At 40.1% G+C, this 18,677-nt stretch overlaps 1 protein-coding gene across 2 annotated transcripts in view; it reads left to right on the top strand.

The window, feature by feature from the left end:
- The first annotated feature begins 294 nt into the window (after positions 1 to 294).
- The window catches only part of Kmo (kynurenine 3-monooxygenase), a 36,961-nt gene continuing 18,578 nt past the window's right edge, over positions 295 to 18,677 (top strand). The window contains exons 1-5 of one of the 2 annotated variants that reach the window (XM_051186369.1): positions 295 to 344; positions 9,419 to 9,488; positions 9,792 to 9,889; positions 11,031 to 11,120; positions 15,863 to 15,911. In XM_051186369.1, the coding sequence (XP_051042326.1) occupies positions 342 to 344; positions 9,419 to 9,488; positions 9,792 to 9,889; positions 11,031 to 11,120; positions 15,863 to 15,911 (310 nt within the window). In that variant the 5' untranslated portion in view covers positions 295 to 341. Of the gene's footprint in view, positions 345 to 4,007; positions 4,235 to 9,418; positions 9,489 to 9,791; positions 9,890 to 11,030; positions 11,121 to 15,862; positions 15,912 to 18,677 lie in introns of those variants that run through there. The other variant, XM_051186368.1, reaches the window with a different exon arrangement.

Genomic DNA, 18,677 nt, shown 5'->3' on the forward strand with positions numbered 1-18,677 from the left:
GCCCCCTATACGTCAGCACCCGACCATTCTTATGCCTAATCAAATGTCTTAGCCTGAGCTACTGGGGCGGGACTAAAAGTGGCTGGCCAATAATAACTGAGGGGGCGGGTTGACTTCCCTAGGCTTGTCGTGTGGCTGGGTGAAGTCCTCAGGTTTCTGGGAAACTAGTGAGGAAGGAATTATGGGAAGAGAGGTGAGGCGGGCGGGCCTGTCTTTCAGCAAGGCTTTAACTGTGGATGCTAGGAGTAGGGGTTACCAGATGGTGCCGCCTGCTGTGCTAGGTCCACGAAATAGCTTAGAAAGAACGTGTCATCAAGTTGTTATTTATCGTGCAACCATCCATGGTATGAATCCGTTTCTTTCAAATCCTGCCTTCCTAGAAGTTTTAGGAAGTATGGTGAGCTTTAGACAAGGACCTAGTTATTCATTGTCCCACCACTTAAGGTTACTTTTAATAGTCATTTTGGAGTCTGTCGATTTTCCTGTCTTTTAACATGTGTCCTTCCAGTTCATCCGTCTATGTTGCTTCAGTCACTAATACCCAAATAATGGTTTTATAGCTTCATTCCAGGCCTGGCATGATGGTGCTCCCATCAAACCCCACATTAGGAAGGTGCAAGCTTATGGATTTCTGTGGGTTAAATGCTAGTGTGGTCTACACAGTCACTTCCAGGACAGCCAGAGCTACATAATGAAAGTCTTGTCCAAAAACAAAAGCCATTTTAAAGCCTATTTCTGACTCGGAATCTTGTGTTGGGAATGTAGCCTTGATCTTTTTAACTTAATAGTATTCTACTCATGAATTTAAATTTTTATTTACCGTTTTATTGAGAGTTTGGTTTGGGTTTTGGTGCCGCAGCACACACATATAGGACAATTTGTGGGAATTTGTTCTCTCCTTCCATTATGTGAATGCAGAGAATGAACTCAGGTCTTTAGGCCTAGTGGCAAGGGCATTTACCTGCTAAGCTATCTCCAGGACCCAAGGATGTCTATTTGTGTCACTGTTTGTTATTTTAAGTTCTTTTATTTTTTTTAAAGATTTATTATTTATTATGAATACAACATTCAGTCTGCATGTATGTCTGCATGCCAGAATAGAGCACCAGATATTCATTATAGATGGTTCTGAGCCACCATGTGGTTGCTAGGAATTTAACTCAGCACCTCTGGAAGAACAGCCAGTGCTCTTAACCTCTGAGCCATCTCTCTAGCCCTTAAGTTCTTTTTCAAAGTAGTGTGTTTGCTTGCTTCATTTCTGTTTCAAGCCTACCTCGAGTTCCTACTGCCCTCTTTAACTTTTTTTAAATCTCCCATGATGGGCTTTGACTGAGTGGGATATTTACTCTTTTAACAACCACTTATGACACATAGAATATTCAAGAGATTTTTCTTTTTTCCTTTTATGGTTTTTATTTTGTTCCCAGGCTGGCCCTGAATTTGCATTCTTGCTGCCTTGATGATTCAGGGCTGGGATTACAGATGTATATGTCATTTAAAATGTATTAATTCATTAAATACTAAAGGTAAGTTTTAAGATAGTACCCACTATGGTCCTTTTTTACAAAGAGAACATTGATATCCAAGAACTCCCAACTATTAACTTTTAATTTCTGTTTATTAATGAAAGTAATTTTCTACTTGTAGTAGCAATATAAAGTACCATTTTAGTTAAGTAAAATGTATAGGGACATAAATAGTTAAGAACAAAAGGTGAAGCATGTAGGGAAGGCAGAATACAAGTGACTGAAATGTGGGAAAGCGTGGCTTAGTTCATTATTGTCAATAATTAAGATGCATTTAAAATCTTTTCATTAGTAGTTGGCACTGTACCTCTTTATTTTAGGGTACAACCTTATATCTATGTAAAAACATGTTTTTGCATTGCTTAGAATTATATTTTTTAAACTGGTACTTGTCTGATGATAGGGACCTGCTTTGTTCTTGTTGACACTTAGTGATTTGTTTGTGTTTCTGATTTATTTGCACTCTGTTCTTTATGGGTTATGACCTCTGCCCTGCTTTAAGAGGCAAGTGCAAACCTAACGGTTTTCTCTTCTGCTCTAAATCTCAATTCGCAGTTGGCAGAATTGACAAAAAGTTTCACGTCTGCTCAAATCATTCTGAGGCTAGGATAATAGTTTAGGGGTAAAGCACACACACAAGGTCCAGGGTTCCAATCTAGCAGTGAGGAAAGAGACTCATGCCCCTCACATATACACATAATTTAAAAATACAACTACATTTTTAAGAGAACATTTCATTGACCAAGGAAATCTGAATGAGCCAGAGCAAAGTATTTTAATGAAATGTTGGACCTCCAGGGGCAAAGACAGAACACATAATCTTCCCAAGAAGAACATAGTAAGTTCTGTACCAAGAATCCAAAATTACTCACAATTTCAGAACATGGCAACACAGGGAAAGTAATAATATGACATTGAAAAGTAACAAACCACAGCTGTGTGACCAAACTCAGATGGATCTTAAGAAGCATACCACTGAGAAAAAGAAGTAAGCTATGCAACAAAACAGGGCTGAGAATATATTCAGTTGTAGCTAGAGTGTTTAGCATGCATGAGGCCCTGGATTCAATTCCCAGGGATGAAACTTCGGCACATGTATACACACACACACACACACACACACACACACACACACACACTTTTGTAAAGTTTAAAAAGATACAAAATTAGACTATTTCTAGGTGCATGTATGATGGTACATATCATACAACCAAAAACAAGAAGAAGATGATGTTGTCATGATGGCCACTCTGTAAGGGATTGAGGGGCCTGGGCTGGCAAACTTCTGGGAAGCTAGCAATATGTTCCTTCTGGAATTCCATAATTCCATACTTAAGTACTTTACCTCTTTGGGTAAACTTTTAAAAAGCTCCTCTAAAGACAGTTTGCTTTTTTGTTTTTTTTTTTTTTTTGTTTTTGTTTTTTGTTTTTTTTTTTGTTTGTTTGTTTGTTTTTTTCCCTGTATTGATACTAAAGAACTCTTGAGTTACAAGTTGTTAATTGTAAGAAAGTAAATGGGATGGAAAGAGGGGGAAAGTGGGGTCAGGTGAGAAAGTATGGAAAGAAGAAAAGAGGGAAGGGGAGGGAAAGACACCAGGCTTGGAGAGGAACAGGGTAATCCACACACACAGCAAAACCTCTGCTAGATGCTTGTCTCTGAACAAAAGAACAGGGCTCCCAAGGAGACAGAATTCCTAGAATTGCCCTTCCCTGTGTGCCTTTGCTGTGTCTTTAACTTCGTGCCATGTGATAGATTAGCTACTATAAATACTCAGAGGTTTACTAGCATGTATATCATACTCACCAGAGGGGATTTCCTTCCAGTCGCCACCATGTGAATTCTTTGCCATCTGACCAAAACTTGAAGAGAAATCAAACCTCATTTATGCTTTCACTTTATTTTACACCATAATAAGTCCCAGAAAAGAAGCACAACTCACAAATACTCACCCCCCCAAACCACGTATAAACATCTCCAAAGTCCAAGAGTGATGAGATGCCCTGAATTGAGATGCAAGTCTAGAGCTGCAGTGTGTTTACAGTCTTGCCCAAGGCAAGGCACAAGCTAGAGTCTAAAGTCCAGTGCTAAAACAACAACAACAACAAAGAGAAGATGTGGCCTGCTGGTTACACATCTACAAATAGGCAACTATTAAGTTAGCAAAAGAATGTTTCCCAGCAGGGACAGGTTGAAGACAACCAGCCCACGAGGACCTTTCAAGGCCAGGTTCTTGGTTTGTCTTAGCAGCAGGAATAAATTGTGAATCCAGGTCATCTCACTCTCTGAGAAGTGGAAGATGCTTCCGAACCTCAGACAATACAAGTTTCATTCATAACCATATTTTGAATGAAAATGAAACTAACAGATGCCTAAGAAAAAGAAGAAGGAAAGCCCCAAGACTGCTATTTAAAAATAAAATTTAAAAGCATGGCTGGGTTTTTCAAATTTTGGTTATCTCAATGAATTGTCTCGGAGAGCAGAGCTGATTGAACTTTGGGCCGCTAGTGAGTTAAACGCTATCAAAGGAAGTGAGCTTTGACCAAACCTTGCTGCTGGCTCCCTAAGGCTCTGGGCTTCTGGCAATAAAAAAGATCGCAAAACACCAGCATGTAGGACAGAGAGTTCCAACCTGAGCAGAGGTGTTTGGACAGCTATGGCCTCATCTGACACTCAAGGGAAAAGAGTGGCTGTTATCGGCGGTGGTTTGGTAAGACTGTCCAGATGTGTATTGCTTTTCGAGTGTTTTTTGTTTTGTTTTTTGTTTTGTTTTTTGTTTTTTTTTTAATCTCACTAATGATTGTTGATTCTAATAGTTAAACCTTTTAATGTTTAAATACACCTATTATAAACATGGCATTGCTTTTTATTATAATTATTTACACAATGATTGCTGATATTGCCATATATGCATATCCATGGACTAATCATGCCTATCTATCCTTTTTACCCAATTCCTTCTCTTACACCTCCTTCTCAATCTCTTAAATTTTTTAGGTCTTCTGTGTTTCCTATCCTTTGTGTGTCGGTATTTTCATATGTGACAGAGAATATGTAGTACTTGTCTTTATGTATTTATATTAGTTCATTTATCCTGACATTCTCCAAATCCACCCATTTTATTAAAATGACCTAGTACATATTTTCATTTTAAAACAACAGAATTTTCATTCTTTATGGCTAAACGCTACCCCATTGTGAATGTGTACCATATTGTCTTCATCCATCCATTCACTGACAGCCATCTTGGCAATAAATATGGGTAATAGCATTTGTTTTAAATTGTTCTTTCTGGGAAAGGTATTTTTATTTCCACTAAGTATAAGGATATCTGTTTTCTTTGTTGTTTTGGTTTAGTATTTCCTAAAAAACGAAAATAAAACAAATCGAACTTGATTTTGCTTCCAAACATGGCTATGTGTGTTAGGTTATTTTAATAAAAGCATTTTGCCCCACTCTGGTTAAAAACTCAGTACTCTCTAATGAGAAGAAAGGGTCAAAACACATGAAATTAATAGTTTTTTAAAACCTATCAGATACTCACTAGCTATTCAGATAAGTGAGAAATAACACATTTGCTCACCAAAATTACTTGGCAATTCCAGTGTGTCAGGATGGTGAGTGAGCCCCTTTTTACCCCAGCAGGTGAGGTGACAGGGCTGTCACTAGACCTAGCAAGATGTGAGATTGTGTTGATTTTTTTGCCCCCAAGAAGAGGAAGGAATGATAATGTGTACCATATTTTTAAAGTCAAAGCTAATCCCCCCTCAAAAAAAAAAAAACTATATTATTCCTTCTCAGTAGAATTCTGATAGGATAAAAATATTCAATTAATGAAAACCATCACATGGAGGTTCCTTAAAATTAAAAATAAAACCTCTCTACAATCCAACTATACTACTTCTCGGTTTATACCTAAAATAATCAAGTCAGCTCTCTCTAAAGACACCAGCATGCCTGTGCTTACTGCTCCAGTACTCCCAGCAGCTAGGTTACAGACTCAGCCTAGGTACTCACCAGAAAATGAGTGGACAAGGAAAATGACACACACACACGGGTGTTATTCACCCATAAAAGGAATGATAAAACTGTGTTGCTTGCAAGAAAATGGGTATGACAGGTTCTTTAATGTATCTAAATTTTTAAGTGCCTAAAAATTGCCCACATCTATAATGCTTGGACTTGGCAGGCTGAGGCAGGGGAGCAGAGTGAGCCTATGTGGGACTCATGGTAAGATCCTGTGTCTCAGCAAAGCCAAGCATTAAGGAAGATCATTGTGTGTTGCTCTTGTCAGGTGCCAGGCCTCGATCTAACTTTTTCCTATGAATTCTTGAACAAAATCAGAATGCTTGTATCCCTGCCCATGGTGTTTAAGGTATTATGGATAAAGGAGTGGGTATTCTAGGGAGGGAAAAGGCAATAAAGAAGGAAACAAGACAGCAGGGAGCTACACAAATAAGGCAAACATGACAATGCTTGTATTGGGTCTTGGCAGTTTCTGTTTGTAGTGTGGTCAAGGACAGGTCTCTGACAAGATAGGTCCAGCACCTCCATGAGATACAAAGCTGGCATGGCCAGAGCCTAGTGTCGTAGAGGATCAGGGAAGAAGACTATATTTAAAGTTACATTGCGCTTGAAGGCCTTGGGAGGATTTTAGGAAGAAGATAAACTATGATTTAGAAAGACCCATCATGCTTGGCATGGTAGTGCATGCTGGTAGTCAACACTGGGATGCCCAGGAGGGATGAAAAGTTCCAGGCAAGCCCAGGTTATAACAAGTTCCTACCTCAAAACAAACATCCTGAAGTTTTTCAGGGAAACATCTGGGGTAATTAGGATGAGACAAGATAGAAAGCTGTTGTACATTGATGAATTACTCAAGGGTAACAGCAATGAAGTCTCCTTATGCATCTCAGAAATCCAAGGAGGGAGGGAACAAACCCACATACACATACAGTTGTAGAAGCAAAATAAGCCAGTTGTCTGTGGATTTCTCCCCTGAATAACACTCAAACTCTTACTCTGCTGTGAAATCACTTCCTACACAAGCCCTGAAGCTCCTCAGCTGTCATTGCTGTGTTTGTTTCTGACAATGATTTCCAAACTCAAAACGTTGTTAATGCTAAATTGGTTTCAAGCATTACTGCTTGAACTGGAAATCTTACTGTGTTACAGCCAGTATAAAATCAGTTTGGAGAGTGTGCACAGCCCAGAGGCACAGGCGTGTCTGCCTCTAGCTAGTGGCTCTCCTCAACTTCTGTCTCCTTGGCTTCTACTTCCCCCAATTTCTTCCTCCTGGCTTAAAACTAAATCCAGAGTGTTGAACTCAACTGTTCTGCCCCGCCCCCGTCCTTTTTTTGTATGCCTCACACAGAGATCTCTACATTATTCTCCACCTGGTCCTTCCTACTGCCAAAATCAGGTCACTTGGAACTTTCACTTCTCCTGAAAGAAAGATCCCTGATGCATAGAACCCAGCAAAGCTCATGTAATGTTAGTTCAAGGGCTTTATAGTGTGTCATGTGGGTCTATCATTTCTACAAATGCTACTGATATGTACATGTAGAAGACTTGCTGCTAGCCTTCCTCAGTGTTCTTATTTTAGTAATACTAAGATAAATCTCCATTCAGTTTTTTATTGATATTTTAAAATTTTTTGCAAAGAAATTAATTTTTGTGACATTTTCACAATATGTATATCATCATACTTCGTTTTTGTTCATCCTTCACATGGTTCCATCCCTGTTCTCCCGCCTTGCCTCTTGCTGGCCTCCCTGCTCCCTTTCTGTTCTTATGACATACATACACATCCCATTACCCTGATGGTCCCCCTCCCTCCTTTAGACCTCTCCCCCCTTCACAGTTCCCTTCCTACCTTCATGCATGCCTCCTCCACACTTACTTAAATCTGTATTGTATATGAGCAGAAAAAGCTGTTTGTCTTCATGATCCTGCTTACTCCACTTAATAGAATCATCCCCGACTCCATCTGTCCTCCTGTAACTGCTCTAATTGCATTTTCCTTTACAGCTAAATAGCATTCCATTGTGTACACATTTTCTTTTGTAGACATTTTTTATTATTAAGTTAGTTCTCTGAAAATTTCCTGGTAGAAATGCATACTACTCACTCTCTTCTCCCACCGTTTACTCCCACCCTTTGTAATCTCTGTCCCACCTCCCTCCTCCATACCTGTCCCCCAGATTCCTAACTTTGCTTTTATTTTGTGACCCATTTTGTTTAACCTGGGTCCTCTGTGTGACCATTCATTTTCCTTCCCACTCTTGAGGCTCTGAGATTTCTCTCTGTCATTCCATCCCTAAGCCATCTTACAACAGGTGGGATGGACTTTGATGGGTTGTGGAAGTCTCTCTTCCTTTGTCCATGGGGTCAAGAGCACTTTTGATGTTTCTATGACCCTTCCTCCATCTTTCAAGGCTCTGGTTTCATTAGAGTTTTAACTCTTATGTCCTCTGCCTTTATCTCTCTATTGGTCTTGATGTTTTTTGTTGTTGTTGTTTGTTTAAGTATTTCACAGAACCCAGTCTTGTCTACATGCAAAATTTTATTCCTCACACTTCATTTACTCCTCGTTTACTGTTGTAGGCTCTTGGTGGAGGGCTTTAGAACAAATACAAAAAGAGTTCATAAATGTCCATGTCCCTAAGAGGGGCTACCCTCCTGAGGTCCTGCTTAGTGTGCCCAGTTTCTTCCTTCTCCCACCTTCCTTCCTTATAGAGACAGGAATCCAGCTATGCCTCTACAGAGTCTTGGGAGGCTTGGAGTGGCTTACACATCACATATCTGTGTATCCCTTCTTGTCTCTTAGTCACTTTGCCACCTAACAGCTGAAGATGACACTGACAGTTATTCCAAATTATGCACTTTCTCCAGAAAACACTTCAGAGGGTAAAGCCTGCATCCCTAGCCTTAGAACCAGACTGAACATACATGCCTATGTTTTCATCTTAGCTCCATCTGAACCTCACTCACACAGAACAGGCATTCTCACAGTCTTCAATATACTGTTGTGACTGGACTTGAAGAAGGTACTCCTAGCTACCGCTTTTGTTGTTGCTGCTAGTTAATTGTTAATAATAAGTGCTTGCCAGCCCAACCTTCAACACAAGATCTAATATTTTCCCGTGACTTCCACTAACTTTTTCTTCCTCTCCCACTGGAACACTGCCATGGGTATTTTCCTTTTAATTAATATTTTATCATATTCATGCCATATGATCATATATACATATACATATACCCATAATTGTGTCTCTAGTATCATTTTTGTAAGAATGTCACATAGTATGAATCATCTGTTGCTCACTTTTTACTTATACATTTCTGTAAATACACCAGAATTCACTTGTTCATCCCTTTATAATGGCCATTTTGGGATGCTAGCAGAGTATTTTCTTATGTGTTAGATTATGAAAAGGTCTTCTCTAAATATTCCAACACCTGTCCCCTCCTTTGCAGAAAAAAAGAAAGCCAAACCTATGACTACAAGTATACCATTTAATCTTGAATTAATCTGATTATTTTGTTTTATTCTTTTATGTTACTTTACATTATTGGGAAATGATGTCATAATGTTGCTCATGCTAGACAAAGGTAGTATTCACTTTTGATACTGAGACAGGCTATTCCTAAATCGCAAAGGCAGGTCTTGAACTTAAGAACCTCCTGCCTCAGCTAGATTATAGGCTTACAAGATCAGACGTACATGATCTGACTGATCTTGCCTTTCATCTTTTTGAGCAGTGACTACAACTAAGTCAATGCGATGAATGGACTATATATCCATCTATACACAATAGTGAGTTTTCCACCAAAATGTCCGAGTATGTACAGAACCAATCAAGACTTGAAAAAGATTGTTTTTGATTTCTAGGTTGGAGCATTGAATGCGTGCTTTCTTGCAAAGAGGAATTTTCAAGTTGATGTGTATGAAGCCAGGGAAGGTAAGTTGGTAATGGGAAATGGGGGAAGAGTTTCCAATTGCTTGATCTATTTCTTTAAATTTTCTGAATAAAAGAAGTTTTAATAAAGGAAATTTAAGATGTAAGAAATATTAGAATACTTTTAAAGTCTCAGTGATCTAAATTTAATTGAATGTTAATTCACACCTGGTATTATCTTTAGACAAGTTACTGAGTCTTTTAACTTGACTCTGACTTGAAAAATTGCTCAAATGCAAGGATTTGCATACTCCTTGGCCACATTTGAGGAAGCATGTGCAACACAGAGTCTGTTTCCTGTTTTAGATATTCGAGTGGCTCAGTTTACACAAGGAAGAAGCATTAACTTGGCCCTTTCTTACAGAGGACGGCAGGCCTTGAAGGCCATTGGCCTGGAAGATCAGGTACATTGTTGATGCAGTTTTTTTTTTTCTTTAAAAAATTTTTTTGTGTATGAGTGCCCGTGTATCTGTGTGTGTGTGTGTGTGTGTGTGTGTGTGTGTGTGTGTGCATGCATGCGTGCATGTGTGTGATATAGATCTAGGTGTTCATGTATGAGTTGGGTGAACATGCCCACACTAGTACTCACAAATGCCAAACAAAGTTGTTGGGTATCCAGCTCTGCCATTCTCTGCTTTATCCTCTTGGGACAGGATCTTTCACTGACACTTGAGTTTGCCACTGGGGATCCAAAAGCCTGTCCACAGTCTCAAAAAGCAAGCACTCTTACTAGGCCATTGCCTTAGCCCTCCTAAGTTTTTCATGGAGATGAACATATTTGATGTCTTTCAACAATTCCATATCAATTCAATTATGAAACATTTGATACTGGTGAGCTGCATATGAAAATTCATTCAGCAAAAGCTTGGAAAATTCCAGACTTGACAAGCTAGTAAACCCTTAACACATGATGGGGTGGAGACTTGAGGCATGGGGGCGGGGAGTCAAAGACATGACACTACAATCCCACCAGATATCATGTCTCACACTGGGCTCTCACAGGAAGGTGGACTTCTGATTGGCTGGGTAGGGGTGCTGTAGTTTCTTTTCCGGTGATGAAACACTCTGATCAAAAGCAAATTAGGAGAGGAGAAGCTTTGTTTCATGCCACAGGGTATAGTCATCATTGAGGGAAGTCAGAAAAGGAACTTGAAGGCATGGCCTCTTGCTGCCACATGCAACATTACCTCTAACCAGAGAGTTCACACCAAGGAAATACAACAGACACCATGGAGGATTGCATTTTCCTCCTCACAGTGACCCTGCCCATAGTCATAAGAAAAGCCCCCCAACTCAGTACCTCTAACACCTAACCATTCCTGTAGTCTGTGATATCTGGCTTAAGCCAGACAAACATTCATTTTCTTACAACTCAAAGAAACACTGACATACTCTGGAGCAAAGTAGTGACTGAGTGACTTTTCAACCACATTAGGCTTCCTGGGTCCCTTTAGAGGTTTAACTGAAAAATATAGTTTAAATTCACATCTATTTAATTCTTGTGGTGTTGTCTCAGTGATAAACATGGATGTTTCTGGTTCTCAGATCGTTTCCAAAGGTGTGCCCATGAGAGCGAGAATGATCCACTCTCTGTCAGGAAAGAAGTCTGCAATTCCCTATGGGAACAAGTCTCAGGTAGGTTTATGTTAGAGGCAGTGGATTATGCATCAATGCTAACTGAGCCTGATGCTTGCAATGTGCCTCTTGCTTGTTAACCCTGATACCTCCAGCCACAATCTAGAGGCCAGGAACAAACACATATACCTGTTAGATAGTTCACAGATGCTCAATCCAGGGCCCAACTGATATCACCCATCATGACAAAGACTAAGCTCCTCCTATTAATCTCATCATGAGGCCACTTTTTGTTCAGTGTGTGGATCCTGCTGTCCAGCTGTTCAGGATGCCCTCTACCTCCTTTTCAATTAGAGAAAATTACCATGTTACTTGTTGTTGAATATCATGTACAAGAACAACACTGGGAAACACTGCACTGCAGTTGCCTTCCCCTAAATTATCATCTTGCCCTGAATTTGCTTATAATAAAATATATAGAATGAACCAGAAAAGCTTTCAGTACTTCATAATTCCTCAAACAACAGATGGTGATGTTTTCGAACGCAAATCCATTATCCTGCTCTGTGTTTTTCTTGTCTTTTACATGCTGACATTCATAGTTTGGAGAAAATGTATTTACATCTAATTATACCCTTTGAGTTTGTTTCTTTCAGAGAGGATGAAGGCCCCAAACATCCATCAACAAGAGGGGAATTCCCAGTTTGCTTTTTTTTTTTTTTTTTTTTTTTTTAAAGCCATGCCTTATGAAGCACAGAGCCCAAGTAAGGTTCACATTCTTCTGAAGGACAAGGGACAGCCATCTGGTTTGTGGAGGAAGAGACATCAATAAAATAAGACAAGGGAAGCGTATTGTATGGTATGGTCAGAAAATGAAGGCTGACTTGGAAAAAGGGGGAAGTTGTAGCGTATAGAAAGGCTACAGAGAAGGTAAAATCTGAAACACTTGGTAGAAATTTTAAATCACGAGCAAAATAGAATTACCCTGTTCAAATGGAGAAAAGCTGGGGCAGGACTTCATTCCTAAGTCTTAAATCTGAAATGCAAAGTGCGTTTCAGGGGTTTGATGGAGAAGACATGTAAGTTCACTCTAGCATAATCTTTAGAATTATTGAACTTGAACCACGCTTTAGAGAAGAAGAAGAGCCTGCAGACTTGAATGAGAAAAGAAAGCAAGTTTCTTTGCAGGGATGTGACCCAGAAGCCCAGGCAGCACTGCCTATAGCCCCATTGCTGTCTGGTTCTATGCCAAGTGACTCGTGATATCATCTCACTATTCTTTTGTATTACCATGGAACATCCTAAGGAAGCAGAGCTATCCAGCCAAGTCCACCCTAGAGCCCTGGCCAGTCACGTATCGGTGGACAGAAGAAGATATAGTTCAAATACCACTGAAACTAGAAGAGGAAAGTGACTGGGACAGGAGGGCACGATACTTTTCTTCAGTTGTTGTGGTGGGGATCGATTCACCAAGAGGGAGCAGGTGTGTGTGGGAGTTTCCAATTGTGGAGCCTTCACTACAGTAGGGAGGAAATGCTCCCTTTCCCACCACCGCTGCTATTTCTCAGTTGTTACAAGCTGGGTGAATGCTAAGTTTCCAGCCACCCTCATTCTTCAGTTTCTACACAACTGCATTGATATCTGTCATGTTTTAGTCAAACTCAAAGGCCAGTTTGCCCTTTAAGAACTACTTCAAGTTACTTTGAAGCACTCAGTTGCTCTGCCTGAGGAAGTGCAGTCTTCCTTGTGACCCCAAGACTTTTTCACATCTTCAGAGAGTCCAGGTTTCTTTGGCTTCTGCAGCCTTTTGGCACCTGGATCCCTCTCACCCAGCTGGCTACCACCAAGATCCAGACACAAAAGCCACCCATTTCTCAGTCTTTACTCACAAAACTTCCTAAAAATAACATGTATCAAATGGAGTCCAGTGAGTAACAGCACTTACTGTGCAGCCATGTGGCCCTGAGTTCAAATCCACAGCATTCAGCATGGAGAGATGGTTAAGAGCACTTGCTACTGTTCCAGAGGACATGAATTCAATTTCCAGCACCCACACTGGGAAACTCATAACCATCTGTAATTCCAGCTTCAGGGGATCCAACACTCTCTTCTAATGTCCATGGCTGCCTGTGTTCAATCACACAGATACATACATACACATAAATACATACACATAACAAGCCAAGTATAGGCACACCTATTATCTCTGTGATCTCAGTGTCATGAGGTACAGAGACAGGAGGATCACTGGGTCTTGTTGGCTACTAGCACAGCTCCAGGGACAGGAAGAGACTTTATCTTAGAGGAAGGAAGCAGAGAAAGTGGAGGGGGAGAAAGGAGGACACCCACCTCTGGCTTCCAATCATACCATCACACAAATATATGACACATACACACACACAAAGAGAGACCGAGGGAGAGGGAGGCAAGGAGAGAAGAAAAGAGAGTGGGGGAGGAAGGAGGAGAAAGGGAAAAAATGAATCTTCTTGTCCATGGATGATGCCCTTAGCATAAAACACAGTTTATATACCCACAATGTTCAAAGCTGACTTCTCAAACCCTCCCTGCCCCTTCCTCCTCTAGCTGGTCTCTTGGCCCCTTCTCCCACACCATATACAGATGCCTCCTGGCTTTTTGGACATTTCCCTCTCCTCCCTAGACGAACCTGGGAACTGTCAAGGTATTGTGTAATACACAGAGGTGATCAAAGCTTCAGGAAAGCTCCTAAGCTTCTGTGTTCAAAGTTAAGATACCTTGCTCCCCTAGCAGGGGGCATCTTCCTCTGAGGGCATTGAAGAGAGAGAAACTGCTTTCCCTTGTCGTATTTGAAATGGTCTGCATTTAAAGAATCACATTACATATCTCCAAATCAATTCTCTAAAGTGACTTTAATTTTTGTCATAAGAGCCACTTTGTATCTTTAAACTTCTTTACTGCTATTCGTTCCCTGAGGGATCAGCCTCTTGGAATATGTGTTGGAGGCATGGACTGTGACAGGAAAAGCACTGACACCTGCTTATGAGGTAATACCATCCCAACAGTGGGAGTGAATGGTAGAGATGTGTAGGCAGCCATTTGGACCTCTAGGTCTATTGGTTCCCACAGCACAAATGCGAAGACTATTTTCACCACATTAATTTAAATTAATATTTACAATTGGAACATTTCCTAATGTCCTTGTACAAGTTGTACAAGTACTACCCATGAGCTGTAGTCCTTGGCCTTTCACAGTCTGAACACACATTTGGTTTCCACTGAAATGCAGTGATTAGTGACACAGGAAAAAGAACCATGAGGCAAAGAACAGGTCTGCCTTCTTACATCAGTATTATGGGGAAGCTCACCTGAGATGATCACTCAGACACAGTTTACAGTGAATTGAAAATCTTTATTCCAGCTGCCTGGGACTACACCCAAGTGTCTGGGACCGGGACCTAGGTGTGGCCCTGAGTGTCCAGAACATGGTTTGTTTGTTTGTTTATTGTTAGGACAGAGGCCTTACCCAGGCATCTTGCTCAGCATCTGAGGTCAGGCGGGGGTTTCGCAGAGTAAGCAGTTTGAAGCAAGCACTTTTAATAGAAGCTAAGTGGTTAGCAGGAGGGAGATTCTATAACAAACAAGCCCTGATAACAAAGGCTAAGATAATTAGATAGGGCAGCCTGGCCTTTGTTCCTAGATAGAGTTGGGTTGTTTTCTATGTGATTCTCCATCAAGGAGATACAGATTCTAGTTAACCTGGAAACCACCTCAGCAAGAATCCAAGATGGAGAAACCTCCGCATTGTCTTGCCCTATCACAAAGGCATCTCCCCAGCCACTGTCACTGTGGTATGACTGAGTTATTTTTATAGCAAGTTTAGATTTTGCTGCTAAGGTAAAATTTCTACTTTAGAATGAGAGGAAAAGCCTAAGTTAATATTTTTGTGTTAAAACTGTGTAATATCCCATAATTTGGAAAAATATGCTTTAAATGCTTAATGAATTTACTCCAAATCATAAGACTGTGCTGTGACTTTCATGGTCCATGGTAAGTATGTTTGCTATAAAACAATTAATATTAAATTTAACTTTTTGTGATTTTAATAGTATCATGATAAATATAAGCAACCTAAGATTTATTGTTATAGATCAGTTTATATTTTTCTTGATTTTTTTTCTTTCTGCATTTAAACTAAACTAAAAAATAAAACACTTTTAACAGATGTTTAAAGTATTATGGTCCCTAGACACCACATGTGCATTGCATTATAGGCCAGTGAACCTGCTACATTTTACCACAAAGTCTGAAATGAACAACGTATGTCATAGTGAAAGGCTGTCCTCCTACAACCTCCACCCCTACCCCATGTTACCTTCACATACAGTTTTCTCTGAAATGAAGGCCTTGGAAGTAGATCGGTTTGGGGGGGGAAACAGTGCATTTGCTCTGATGTTATCAGTTAGAGAAGCAATGTAAAAACCATATTTAGAAAGCTCTGCCGGAAATATGGAATTTATAATGTTAAAATTATGTTAATAAAACCAGTATTTTCAGGGTATGAGAAGGTTTTGACTTTTTTAGAATCAAACTTGGAGTAAATCTAAGTTAAAAATTTGGATATTATATTTAACTTGTTTGGTTAAAGTTGTTTATCATCATTGTATTATCATCATCATCATCACTTTATTTATACTACTTAGCTAAATGGTTCTAAAACTAGTTTACAACCTTCTGCTGAATGGTGAAAATTTCTTCTTTCTGAGTGACTTAGAGTGGCATTTGCCCCTTCTCCAGAAACAATATCTACTTTGTTTTTCTTACAGTATATCCTTTCCATAAGCAGAGAAAAGTTAAACAAGGATCTACTGACTGGTAAGTCTAATGCTTTTGTTTACTCAGCTCGTCACATGACTTACTAGGGTTTGGTTGCTGTTCCTTTTATGGGCTATGCCACAATGTCTCTTTTCATCTCATCAATTATCTAAGTGAAAATAATTCATTCCTTAGACACTGGAATTCTACCACTCATTGTCTGATCAAGAACTCACAGTCAACAGACATAAGCAGACAACTTGCCCAGTGCCTTGTTAGATGTGCATGTCAGGAAGATAAATGTGGAGGCTGAAAGGAGGCTGCAACCTTGAGGGTATTGTCATAGTTCCCAAGTGCCTAGCCAAGGCCCTGGGCAAAATTAGATAGCAGTGTGGTGAATGGGGGGGGGGGGGCAGGTTCATGTCTGAAGGAGGCCAAATGTGTGAGGGGACTGAGAAAGAGGAACCATGAGAGATCTAGCTCTCAAGTTTGTCCTCTGAGCAACTAAGAAGAACTGGAAGCTATCAGACCAGTCAAGTAAATCTGCAAGTTTACTTAATTATCCCACATACCCCTGGTACCTTTCACACCCTTGGTAACCTCTCAGTCCTCATTATGTTTAACAGTAGATTATGCTAGTTCAATTGTTACACAGAACACATTCACCACCAGCAGAGCATACCCCTCAAACATTTCTACTATCTCCTTTTTTTTAATTTAAAAAACTTCTTTTGCTTTTGAGATAATATAATCCCATCATTTCCCCCTTCCCTTTCCTCACTTCAAAACCTTCCATATACCCCTCTTTACTCTCTCAAATATATGACACCATTTTTCATTAGTTGTTGTTATTGGCATATATATATATATATATGTATGTATGTATGTATGTATGTATGTATGTATGAAGGTAGGTAGATAGGTAGGTAGGTAGGTAGGTAGATAGATAGATAGATAGAGAGAGAGAGAGAGAGAGAGAGAGAGAGAGAGAGATAGATAGATATTTCTCAGTATAATCTTTTCAGTATGTATAATGTTATTTGTATGTATATTTTCAGGGCTGACCATTTGGTTTTGGATAACCAATTGGTGCATTCCTCCCTGGTGTCTTAGGATTTACGTTGCTGTGAAGAGACACCATGACCATGGCAACTTTTATAAAGGAAAACATTAAATTGGGGTTTGCAGTTCAGATGTTTAATTCATAAACATCATGGCAGGTGGCATGCAAGCAGACACAGTGCTGGAGAAGGAGCTGAGAATTCTACATCTTAATCCTTTGGCAACAGAAACAGTAGTGTGTCCCAGACTGGGTATAGCTTGAGCATAGACTTCAAAGCCTCCTCCCACAGTGACACACTTCCTCCAACAAAGTCACAGCTCCTAATAGTGCCAGTGCCTATAGGTCAAGCATTCAAACACACAAGCCTATGGGGGCCATTCCTATTCAAACCACCAAACCTGGGAAAGACAACTGATTTCTCCTGCTCTCAGTTTGCCTTGCCTACGGTTCTGTGTGTAGGGTTGGGGCCCCAATGGCTTTCCCCATCCACTTCTGTGTTGTCCTTGTTCAGCTCATGTTTAGGCAACCATGTCAATGAGACATTATGGGTGTAAATTCTGACACTACAAGGAGACTAATGTCACAGCAGACTCTGGTCCGCTGACTCTTTCGATCTCCCTGCCCCCTCCACATTATTCCCTGAGCATTAGGTACAGGCCTGCCTTATAGATATATCCTTTAGAAGGGCTCCACAACTCTGCATTTTGATTGGCTGTAGTTTTCTGTAATGATCTCCATCTGTTACAAAGAGACATTTCCTTGATGAGGGGTGAGAGCTACACCTACTCTATGGGTATAAGGACAAATGTTAGAAGGGAGTTAGGAGGAATGATGCTGGTTTAGTAAAGTGGTAGTTGTAGGTTTTCCTCCAAGACCCACAACATCACTAGCCTTGGGGGATTGTCTAGATTCCTAGTACCAAGAAGGTTTCTTTCTTGTTGATTTTCTATTGCCTTTTAAACTAACCCTTATTGATATATTGTAGACACATCTGTCTTTTTTAGAAAGTTAAATGTTCCATAGGATTAATTTCACCTCTAGTTATATTTGGGATTGTCTTCCAGCTAGATGGTGGGTGGAGTGGGGCCAGTGTACCATACACATCCCTGTTAATTTTTAGAAAGATGATAACCACCAAGCAGCTTATTAGAGTAGCAATGTCACAGACCTGTTTAACATGCTCTGAATTTACTAAGATAATAGCCAGCTGTTACTGAAGCACCAGGCCCTATAGCAAGTGCTTCACACACACTGATTTCCACAACCCTCCCAACAACTATGTGAGGCAGGAATTAAGTTTATCTCAGCATTACAAATGAAAAAACGAAAAGCTTCAAGATCTTAGGTCCCACTGTTACAAGTGGTAGAATCTAGAGTTGAGCTTTAGTCTGTTTATTCCAAAGTCTGCTTTTTAGTGACTCAATTTCTGCCTTTATTATTATATATGGAACACCAACTAATACTAAAGAACAAATGCGCGCACACACACACACACACACACACACACACACACACACACACACACACACACTTACAGTCTTGGTGCATATGACAGACATTTCCATACTGGTTTTCTTTGAGGATGTGCTTCACAGGTTCCAAATTAGTAAAATGGTGCATTATCTCTCCGTGTCTCTCTCTCTTTCTGTGTGTGTGAGAGGGAGAGGGAGAGAGAGAGACAGACCCACCCTTCCCACATATCTGATAAACTATACTTATTTTTCTCTAACTTAATTTCCTCCCCTCTGAAAACATTGTAAGTG

This window comes from Phodopus roborovskii, unplaced genomic scaffold, assembly GCF_943737965.1.
Source record: "Phodopus roborovskii unplaced genomic scaffold, PHOROB, whole genome shotgun sequence".
In the NCBI taxonomy this organism is placed as follows: Eukaryota; Metazoa; Chordata; class Mammalia; order Rodentia; family Cricetidae; genus Phodopus; species Phodopus roborovskii.